This window comes from Equus quagga, chromosome 17, assembly GCF_021613505.1.
Source record: "Equus quagga isolate Etosha38 chromosome 17, UCLA_HA_Equagga_1.0, whole genome shotgun sequence".
NCBI lineage: Eukaryota > Metazoa > Chordata > Mammalia > Perissodactyla > Equidae > Equus > Equus quagga.
Window position 1 is genome coordinate 9372761 of NC_060283.1, and position 11194 is coordinate 9383954.

Genomic DNA, 11194 nt, shown 5'->3' on the forward strand with positions numbered 1-11194 from the left:
CTCACCCGGACCCTGCGTTGGGCGGAAACGTCGACCTGGAGCCGGGATCGCAGCGCGGCCATGGGAGCTCCTGGGGGAAAGATCAACCGGCCCCGAACGGTGACTGTGTGGGAGCCCTGACTGCCCAAGCGCCCCAGAGCCCCTGTCATCTCGCCCGAGATGAGCTCGGTGGGCCAGTCTCCCGGTGCGGGGATCCTGGTTCGCGGTGCGTGGCCTCCGTCTGATTAGCATCTTCCTCCCTCGCAGGAGCTGAAGAAGAAGCTGTTCAAGCGACGGCGGGTATTGAACCGGCAGCGGCGACTGAAGCACCGGGTGGTTGGGGCTGTCATAGACGAAGGGCTGATCACGCGGCACCACCTCAAGAAGCGGGCGTGAGTGCCAAACCCTCTTCCCCTCGATCCTCCCCACCGAGTCTCCTTCCTTCCCTGCTGAGCTCCGGAGCAGCTAATAACACCTCTCTGCTTTCCTTTTGCACTCACGTTTATGCAAGGAACGTTTGTTGGTTGTGTTTTGTGTCTAAACTCTGCTAGCCTCTCACGACACCGCTAGGTAACAACCTTTCTTTGGGTCTTCGACCCCATTGAGAATCTAAGGAGAGCTATCGAATCCCCCACCTCCCCAAGTAACATCGTACATTCACATAGATTTTTATAAGTAAATTTAAAAGCGCACACGTAAGCGTGCGAACAACTCGATGAATTTTCACAAGGCACATGTGGGATTTTGTATGTAAGTTTCAAGGCCCCCTGAGTCTTGGGGGAAGCGTTCCCATCCCACCTTTTAATTGACTTCTTCACTGTAAATGTTTACAGAGTTTTATGGTATAAGAAATGTATTTGGTAGGACCCACAACTAAAATATACAACTATGTACTGGGGGGATTTGGGGAGGAAAAAAAAAAAAAGAAATGTATTTGGTTTTTATCCCTGGTTCCCGGCACACAGCTCCTAAAACCCTTGGAAATTTCCTGAGTGACAGGAGTGTCTTTTATTTCATAAGGAGTCCCTCTCGAGCACACCAAAGTTTGTGCTAATGGGTGACTTAGGGTTGGACTGCTCACCAGAAAGATCAAGGGATTAGAGGATTGGAAATTTAAGCCCAACCCACCGACCTCTGGGAAGGCTGGGAGGGCTGGAGATTAGGCTCTTTGAAAACTGTTGTTCAAGGGAGATTTGGTGAGCTTCCTGGTTGGTGAACAGGTGGAGGTGCTGGAAGGTTGGCGCACCTGGGAAGGGCATGGGAACTCCTGGTCTCTTCCATCTGGCTGTTCCTGACTTGTATCCTTTTACAGTACATCAGTAAATACAAGTAAATCTTTCTAAGTTCTATGAGCTGTTCTGGCAAATTATCAAGTCTCAGAAGGGTATCATGAGGACCCCGATTTATAGCTGGTCAATCAGGAGTACAGGTGACAATCTGGACACGTGATTGACGTCTGAAGTGGGGGAAGTCTTGTGGGACTGAGCCCTTACCTATGGTATCTGATGCTGTCTCCAGGTAGATGTTGTCAGAATTGAGTGAAAATCGTAGGACACTCAGTTAATGCCCACTGAGAATTGGAGAATTGCTTCATGTGGGAAAAACCTCCACACATCTGGTGTCAGAAATATCGAGAATAGAGGAAAAAAATAGAGTTTGTCCTTACAAGTTTCTACTATATATTAAATTTTAGCATTTAATGTTAAGTACTTTAGGTACGCGTTGAGATAAGTATTATGCAAAGTATGTTAATGTCTAAGTGTTGGAGAGATTTAACTCACTACCTTAGAGCCCAGATTTTCAAACATTCTTTGCCTTGGATTTGAAGACCTTTTCAATAGCCAGAACCACTTGTGTGGCCTATGTTGGTTCAGGTTAACCTGGATATCTGTGCTCTCACCAATCCTTCAGGTCCAGTGCACGTGCCAACATTACTCTGTCTGGGAAGAAGCGCCGAAAACTCCTCCAGCAGATCCGGCTTGCCCAGAAAGAGAAAGCAGCCATGGAAGGTGAGGCTGGGGCACAAAGGTGGGGTGAGAGGGCAACCAGAATTCATTTAGGTTCTTTAATGCTTCCTCTTTTCCTTTGCTCAGTGGAAGCCCCCCAAAAGCCAGCCAGGACTAATGAACCACAGCCTAAATCAAAAAAGAAGACAAAAGCCCCCCAGGATGTAGACATGGAGGACCTTGAAGATAAGAGCTAAATCTCTCGCCTCTTCTGCCAGAAGATTGTCAACGGGAGCCAGGAGGACTGAGTGGTTGTTTCAGAGGACTGCAGAGAAAGCATTGCTCCTTTAGACTCTTCCAGATTCCTCTTGCATAATGACCCAGTGGCTTGCCCTGGAGGGATGTGTTGAGAGGAAGAGGGTGGGTCAGACAGTTTGGAGAGGGGGCTCCTTAACAGTCAACTCCACTCACAATAAAGCCCTAGAGTTCTCACTGAGATGTGTGTGATTAAACATAGGAAATGGGGATGGGCCGTGAAAAGGGGTCTGTGAGTGTGGAAACAAGACAATTGGGAAACAGGGCCCACAGAGCTTACGTGAGCAAAGGCAACAAGAAACCAGCCTCTGTGAGGACCCTCTCTCCCTAGTGAGTGACACTCCAGCTTTCCATTTCTGACAAAAATCTAGATTATTTTGGAAATAGCAGCGGAGGTAAAGGTCCTGATACCAGTCCTGCCACTGCCTCTGTGTGACCGGGGTGGGCAGGTCACTATACCTCATATTTATCTCTGCTTCCTTTGCTGGGTTATATTTTTAATAAAGTGAAGATCAAACATTATTTTTCCTTTCTAATGTTCAGAAATTCTGCTTGTTGGAAGCCAGGGCTGGGGCGTTTAATTAAAGTGAAAAGCTGATGGGGCCGGCTCCGTGGCCAAGTGGTTAAGTTTGCGTGCTCTGCTGCGGCGGCCCAGGGTTCGGATCCTGGGCGCGGACATGGCACTGCTCGTCAGGCCACGTTGAGGCGGCGTCCCACATCCCACAACTAGAAGGACCTGCAACTAAGATATACAACTATGTACGGGGGTGGTTTGGGAAGATAAAGGAGGGGAAAAGAAAAAGGAAGATTGGCAACAGTTGTTAGCTCAGGTGCCAATCTTTAAAAAAAAAAAAATAGCTGCCTGTGTGGAGGTGTGTTCAACAGGGGAAAAAGCATATTCTGCCTGCTCTATTTAATCAGGACAGGCTTCCTGGAAGAGGGAGGCTTTGGGCCTGGTGTTGCACCCCTCTCCCCAACTTTATATTTTGAACAATTTCAAGCCTTCAGTAACATTAAGAGATTAGTATAGTGAACCCTTCTATATGCACTCTACCTAGATTTATCAATTCTAACATTTTTCTACACTTGTTTTATCTCTTTCCACACACTTGCAAATATGTATGTGTGTGAGTATATATCTTTGCAGACTTATTTGAAAGTCAATTGCAGATGAGATTTTATCCCCAAGGACATTCTTCTATAGCCAAAATACTATTATAACACTTAAGACATTTAACATTGGTAAAATAGCGAACATTCAGTTTTTCACATTCAAATTTCCTTAGTTGTTCCATTAATATCCTTCATAGCTCTTTTTCCCCACCTCAATCTGGGAGCCAGTCAAGGATCACATGTTGTATTTAATTGTCACGTCTCTTTAGCCTTTTTCTTTTTTTTTTGAGGAAGATTAGCCCTGAGCTAACTACTGCCAATCTTCCTCTTTTTGCTGAGGAAGACTGGCCCTGAGCTAACATCCATGCCCATCTTCCTCTACTTTATATGTGGGACGCCTACCACAGCATGGCTTGCCAAACGGTGCCATGTCCGCACCTGGCATCTGAACCGGTGAACCCCGGGCCACCGAAGCAGAATGTGCACACTTAACCGCTGCTCCACCAGGCTGGTCCCCTCTTTAGCCTCTTTCAATCCAGAACAGTATCCCTACCGTGTCTTAGATAATTTGACATTTTTGAAGAGTCCAGCCTAATTTTATTTATTTTTATTTGTTTATTTATTTAAGACTATCCCACAGCCTGGTTTGTCAGAGTGTTTCTGTATGTTTTCTCATAAGTGGATTTAGGTTAAGCATTTTGGGGAAAAATTCTACATAGATGATATTGTGTACTTCCCATTGCTTACATCAGGAAGTATAATATCAGTTTGTCTCATTATTGGTGATTCTACGTGTAAAAAGTTTGTTAAGTGGGTGTCTGTCAGATTTCTCCACCCTTTGTAATTAGTGAGTAATCTATGGAGTGATACTTTAAGATGGTATGAATATCCTATCCTCCAATGACCTTACATCCAGTGGTTTTAGCAACCATGATGATCTTTACCAGAATTAGTTACTGCAGCAAAATAGTGATTTTCTAATTCTATCGTTCGTTCATTCATACTTGTTTGACATATTCTGTAAACTCCCTCCTTTTTAATATCACCATGGATTTAGATTGTTTCTCAATGTGTCATAATCCATTACTATCACTTTTTCATGCTCAAAATCATACCAAATTTGGCTAGCAGGAGCCTTTTCAAGGTGGTCCCTGTGTCCTTTTGACACAACACCATCAGTATTTGAGCATTTTTTTGCTTTCTGGCACAATGATACGTTCCAGGCTCACCTGCTACTTTCCCTGGCCTAAAACTTGGAATCAGCCATTTTTTCCAGGGAAACAGCATTGTGTCCAGTTTTGAACACAGGAAAGGAAAGTATTTGTTTGAAACTGAATTGTACGCAGATGCAGTAAGCAGAGGAGAGGAGGTGATAGCAGGGAGAAGGAAAGACATTTTCAACATTTTGGTATACCCATCCTTCATAATTTTGTTCTGAACCCTTCTCCCCTTACCACTCCGTGCCTAAGGTGGCAAGGAGCTTGTTGTGTTCCAAAAAGAAGAGTTTCCATATCTAGTATTATGCTAACTCCTTTACATAAACATCTTCGCCAAAAGTCTGAGATAGGAGGTATCATGCCCATTTTATAGATAAGGAAATGGGCTCCAAACTGTTGGGTCACTTGCTCAGGGTTACATTGCTAATAAATAGCAGCAGTGAATCCATATCTGTCCAAATCCAAAACGAGCACCCTTAGATTGTGCAACCCTTAAGGGCAAGGACCACATAATAGTCTCATAGCTAGAAGAACTTATCTGGTTCAAAAGCCTCCTTTTACAGATCAAAAGTTGAAGTCCAGAGAAGGGAAGTGTTGGATCCAAGATTGAGGCAGAGCTAGGAGCAGAAATTGTTTCACATTTACTGTCCTAGAACAGTTTTGCTAGTAGGTAGTATATACACTTTATAAGTGATGGAACTTCTAAAATTTAAAAACAAATAACTATAGTCATTTAGCTTTTAAAACACAATCACTTCAAAAGTATCTTTAGGACCTACTGTGTGGTGTTATTTTGACCCACACTTTCATTGAGAGCAGTAGACCCTCTGGTTAACACAGGCCTCAGAACCTACTTTCCTTTTCATTCATTCAACCAACTTTTTACTAAGAACCTGCTACTCTTGTCAAAGAGTTTATTTTCTGGAGTTCATTGAGCAAATACAATAAAAATAGCTAATGCTTACATAGTGCTCACTTACCATTGCAGGCACTAAGTGCTGTACAGTGAACAGATTATCTCGTGTCGGTTTTCACAACAATCCTGTGAGGTAGTTGTACTATGACCGTCCTCATTTCCAGCAGAGGAAACAGGCATAGAGAGGTTCAGGGAAGTACACAGCCAGTAAAGAGAATAGCTGGAACTCGATCTAGATAGACTGGCTGGAGAGGGGGGTCCTGAACAGGTGTACTAGCTTCGCACATAGTTACCAAGCTCCCTTCCTGCAGGTGTGGGGACGTGAGGTAGACCAAGGTCCCTGCGCCGGGAGGTTGGGGAGAGAGCAAAGCCTAAACCATGGAGACTGATAGAAGGATGATGGTGCCAACATACGAGTGGAAGGACACCTTCAGCCCAGCCACCCCAATTTATTTCGGGCTTCCTGTCCCTTCCTCTCTTTCCTTTTCTCCTCTTCATCTGCTCTTACGAATTTTCTCTCCTTTCTTTCTGTCTCTTTTTCATTTTCTCCCTTCCTTTCTCTCCTTTAACTGCTTTTTACATTATCACTTTCTTGATTGAAATGTTTCCTAGTGATTCATTTTTTAAAACCTCGTGAACTGAACATTCTGTAGTTTTGGCTGCAGGAAAAATAAATCCAACTGTCAGTGACCGCAGCTAGCTCCGTGTTAACGGTCCTTTGGGGAAAAAAATGGTTGCGTTGAGGGCGGGTCGACTTTCCGCTGTCATCGTCGCAGTCCTGCTTGGGGACCTCCAACACCCCCCGTCCCCCGCGACATGGGGCGGAACCTATGTATGAGGGTGGCAGACGTTGCCGGACTGGTTTTCCTGTGAGGCCTTGTTGCTGGTTCCTTTCGGGTTTCCCGTCAGCGCGCATGCGCTGCCTGCACTTCGCTGCTCCCGCCTCGGGCTCCGGCTCGGGCTCCGGGATGTCCGCGTTGTGCGACCCTCCCGGGGCCCCAGGGCCTCCCGGGCCTGCCCCGGCCACCCACGGTCCCGCGCCGCTCAGGTAGTCAGAGCCCCTGGCATCTTCCCCCACCGCCCGGCCCCGCGCCGATCCCCAGCCTTCTCGGCAGAAACCCGGATCCTACCTCGAGAACTCGCGTCAGGGTTCTCAGAGGTTCCTGGTCGGGTCTTCCCAGAACTCAGGGACCTCACCAAAACTCTGGGCTCCAGTGCCCACACTCCCAAGGTCTCGGGACTGCCTCCCTCTAAACCCCAATGCCTAGTTACCCCAGATCCCAGCCTTGCTCTCCCAAGAGTTGGGGATATCAGAATTCTTGGGAACCCAGCTGCCCTGCCCCTTTTAGACCCGAGGGCGCCCAGGGTCCCCCGACATCATGGAAACTCCCTGGGAACCCAGGCCCAGAAACCCACAGATTGCTTCCTTCCAGCCTTTCCCTTGCCCTCCAACGGAGACACTCCCCTCACCTTAGGATAGTTTGCTTTTCTTTGGAGGAACCCGAGAGGAATGGCACAGTCAGAGCCCTGTCAGCCCCTAGAGGATGCTGTCTTTGGCAGAAAAGGCAATCAGAGGAAGAGGATTTTGCCTTTTCCCATAACACTGGCTTCTGAACCTCTTAAGACTGAACCCATATGTTTCGGGAGGGGAGGGGTTGAAAGGCATTCCCTTGTCTGTGCCCTGGGACACCCTGATTCCTAGGCACACTGAGGGTGCTGGGAAGGTGGTGGTTGTTGATGTGGTGGAGTACAAGTGGTGGGTGGTTAGGATGCTTGCAAAATATGGGAAGAAACAGGTATTTGGAGGAAGAGTCCTTAGTAAGGGTGAGTTTGCACTTAGGATCTTCTTTCCATTAGGAGTAAAATCCAGGGTGCCTGTGTTGGGGGCAGGGAGGGATGCAGTAAAGCTGGAATGGTATTTTTAAAGCAGATGTTATAAGAACAAAAGTATACTTATTGAGCAAATATTTATTGAGTGTTTCCCATATACTGGGCACCTCAATAGAAGGGATTCAGTTTTAAAGAGCACAGAAATGTTTACTACCTTCTTGGAGCTTATAGTTGGGTTACTTAACCTTGGGTTCCTTATCTGTACATTGAGATCATAATAGTATCTACCTTATTGAACTGTTGTCTGGATTGAAATATTACACGTAAAGTACTTAAAAGAGTACGTGACGTTCTAAGAGTTATCTAATATAGATATTATTGTTATTGTTGAAAATAGCATTTATTGAGTGATTAGTATGAACTAGATAGGGTGCTTGAATGCTTTATGAACATTCTTATGAGGCAGGTACAGTCATTCCTATTTTACTTAAAAAGAAACTGAAGCTCAAAGAGGGAATATGGCTTGCCCAACATCTCCCAACACTCTAAGTCTGCTTTTCTTGCTTCCTTACAGTGCTCAGGAGCTGTCCCAGGAAATCAAGGCTTTTCTGACTGGCATAGACCCTATTCTGGGCCACCAGCTCTCAGCCCGGGAACATGCTCGCTGTGGTCTTCTCCTGCTCCGCTCTCTGCCACCTGCTCGCGCTGCTGTGCTTGACCACTTGCGAGGCGTCTTCGATGAGAGTGTCCGGGCCCACCTGGCTGCCTTGGATGAAAGCCCTGTGGCTGGTCCACCTCACCTCCGCCCACCCCCACCCTCCCATGTCCCTGCTGGGGGACCTGGTCTAGAGGATGTGGTGCAGGAAGTGCAGCAGGTGCTGTCTGAGTTCATCCGGGCCAACCCGAAGGCCTGGGCTCCTGTGATTAGTGCATGGTCCATAGACCTCATGGGTCAACTGAGCAGCACATACTCAGGCCAGCACCAGCGTGTGCCCCATGCCACTGGCTCTCTCAATGAATTGCTGCAGCTGTGGATGGGCTGTCGGGCCACACGCACATTAATGGACATCTACGTTCAGTGCCTCTCAGCTCTCATTGGTAGTTGCCCAGATGCCTGTGTGGATGCCTTGCTGGATACCTCTGTACAGCATTCCCCACACTTTGACTGGGTTGTGGCCCATATTGGCTCCTCTTTTCCTGGCACCATCATCTCCCGAGTTCTCTCCTGTGGCCTTAAGGACTTCTGTGTCCATGGTGGGGCTGGAGGTGGAGCTGGTGGCAGTGGTGGAAGCTCTTCTCAAACCTCCTCTACAGACCCCTTCCCTGGATCTCCTGCTATCCCTGGGGAGAAACGGGTGCCCAAGATTGCCTCAGTTGTAGGCATCCTAGGACACCTGGCCTCCCGCCATGGAGACAGCATCCGACGGGAGCTCCTGCGAATGTTCCATGATAGCCTGGCAGGTGGCACTGGGGGCCGGAGTGGGGATCCCTCCCTTCAGGCCACAGTGCCCTTCCTGCTGCAGTTGGCGGTCATGTCACCGGCTTTGCTGGGCACAGTCTCTGGGGAGCTGGTGGACTGCCTTAAGCCCCCGGCTGTGCTGAGCCAGCTGCAGCAACACCTTCAGGGATTCCCCCGAGAGGAGCTGGACAACATGCTGAACCTGGCTGTGCATCTGGTGAGCCAGGCCTCCGGGGCAGGTGCCTACCGCCTGTTGCAGTTCCTGGTGGACACAGCCATGCCTGCCTCAGTCATTACCACCCAGGGCCTGGCTGTGCCAGACACTGTGCGTGAGGCCTGTGACCGGCTGATCCAGCTGCTGCTGCTGCACCTGCAAAAACTGGTTCATCACCGCGGAGGGTCTCCTGGGGAAGGGGTCCTGGGCCCGCCCCCACCCCCTCGCCCTGTGCCCTTTCTAGATGCGCTAAGAAACCACGTTGGAGAGCTGTGTGGAGAGACATTACGATTGGAACGGAAGCGCTTCCTCTGGCAACATCAGCTCCTGGGCCTGCTCTCTGTCTATACCCGGCCTAGCTGTGGACCTGAGGCCTTGGGCCATCTCCTGAGCCGGGCCCGAAGCCCTGAAGAGTTGAGTCTGGCCACCCAATTGTATGCAGGGCTGGTGGTCAGTCTCTCTGGCCTCCTGCCCTTGGCCTTCCGAAGCTGCCTGGCTCGGGTGCATGCAGGGACTTTGCAGCCTCCCTTCACAGCCCGGTTCCTGCGCAACTTGACACTGCTAGTGGGGTGGGAACAGCAGGGTGGTGAGGGCCCTGCAGCCCTAGGGGCCCGGTTTGGGGAGTCTGCCTCAGCTCATCTGTCTGACTTGGCTCCTCTCCTACTACATCCTGAGGAGGAAGTAGCCGAAGCTGCTGCCTCCCTCCTGGCCATTTGTCCCTTTCCTCCAGAAGCCCTGTCCCCCTCCCAACTCCTGGGACTGGTGAGAGCTGGAGTGCATCGCTTCTTTGCCTCTCTGAGGCTGCATGGCCCCCCAGGTGTGGCTTCGGCCTCCCAGCTTCTTACTCGCCTCTCTCAGACCTCCCCAGCTGGGCTCAAGGCTGTCCTGCAGCTGCTAGTAGAGGGAGCCTTACATCGGGGCAACACAGAACTGTTTGGAGGGGAAGTGGATGGGGACAACGAAACTCTTTCAGTTGTCTCTGCTCCTTTTGCCTCGGCTTCCCTGTTGGACACAAACCGGCGGCACACTGCAGCTGTCCCAGGTCCTGGAGGGATTTGGTCTGTTTTCCACGCTGGAGTCATCGGCCGTGGCCTAAAGCCACCCAAGTTTGTCCAGTCACGCAATCAGCAGGAAGTAATCTATAACACCCAGAGCCTCCTCAGCCTCCTGGTGCACTGCTGCAGTGCCCTTGGGGGCACTGAATGTGGGGGAAGCTGGGGGGCTCCCACCCTGAGCCCAGAGGCAGCTAAAGCAGTGGCAGTGACCTTGGTGGAGAGTGTGTGTCCTGATGCAGCTGGGGCTGAGCTAGCGTGGCCCCCTGAGGAGCACGCCCGAGCCACCGTGGAGCGGGATCTCCGCATTGGCCGGCGCTTCCGGGAACAGCCCCTGCTTTTTGAGCTGTTAAAGCTGGTAGCAGCTGCTCCCCCAGCCCTGTGCTACTGCTCTGTGCTGCTCCGGGGGCTGCTGGCCGCCCTCTTGGGCCATTGGGAAGCTTCTCGCCACCCTGACACGGCCCACTCCCCCTGGCACCTGGAGGCATCCTGCACTCTGGTGGCTGTCATGGCTGAGGGAAGCCTCCTGCCACCAGCCTTGGGTAATATGCACGAGGTATTTAGCCAACTGGCACCTTTTGAAGTGCGTCTGCTGCTGCTCAGTGTCTGGGGTTTTCTCCGGGAGCACGGGCCATTGCCCCAGAAGTTCATCTTCCAGTCAGAGCGCGGCCGCTTCATCCGGGACTTCTCCAGGGAGGGTGGGGGTGAGGGTGGACCCCATCTGGCTGTGCTGCACAGCGTCCTCCACCGCAACATTGACCGCCTGGGCCTTTTCTCTGGCCGTTTCCAGGCACCTTCACCGTCCACTCTCCTCCGGCAGGGGACATAGCCTTTTGCATGCTCCAGAAGCCGATGGAGGTTGAGCCGCGAGAGAGCCCTGGCGGCTCCCAGTGAATAGGGGGCTAAGGTGTTGCAGAAAGGTGGAGGTTTCTCTTCTAAGACCTTGGCCTAAAGAGCGCTGTCACTTTCTTCCTCCTCCACCTTTTTTTCTAAATAAAATTTGCCGAGTTGAGAAAAACAGAGTACAGTGCCTCCGTCTGATGCTTAGAGCCGGCAAAATCGGACAGCGCCTGGCTCTGGCCCAGCCCAACCCCGGCTTCAGGCCCCGCCTCCGGCCTCGGGCCCGCCCCCTGCAAGCATTTAGAGCGCGCGC

The 11194-nt window shown here is 50.3% G+C and overlaps 2 protein-coding genes across 3 annotated transcripts; both read left to right on the forward strand.

Annotated features, from left to right (window-relative positions):
* The first annotated feature begins 8 nt into the window (after positions 1–8).
* C17H11orf98 (chromosome 17 C11orf98 homolog) lies at positions 9–2421 on the forward strand. 2 transcript variants are annotated; one of them, XM_046644137.1, is made up of 4 exons: positions 9–99; positions 247–371; positions 1891–1988; positions 2073–2421. In XM_046644137.1, the coding sequence occupies exons 1-4, from the start codon at positions 61–63 to the stop codon at positions 2180–2182; spliced, it is 372 nt and encodes a 123-aa protein (XP_046500093.1). In that variant the 5' UTR covers positions 9–60; the 3' UTR covers positions 2183–2421. The 2 variants fall into 2 exon arrangements, with proteins under 2 accessions (XP_046500093.1, XP_046500094.1); XM_046644138.1 differs by having other exon boundaries at positions 30–168.
* A 3999-nt stretch (positions 2422–6420) lies between these two features.
* On the forward strand, positions 6421–11061 carry INTS5 (integrator complex subunit 5). The gene is made up of 2 exons (XM_046645026.1): positions 6421–6534; positions 7891–11061. Exons 1-2 carry the CDS (start codon positions 6455–6457, stop codon positions 10868–10870), a joined length of 3060 nt encoding a protein of 1019 aa, XP_046500982.1. The 5' UTR covers positions 6421–6454; the 3' UTR covers positions 10871–11061.
* The last annotated feature ends 133 nt before the right edge of the window (positions 11062–11194 follow it).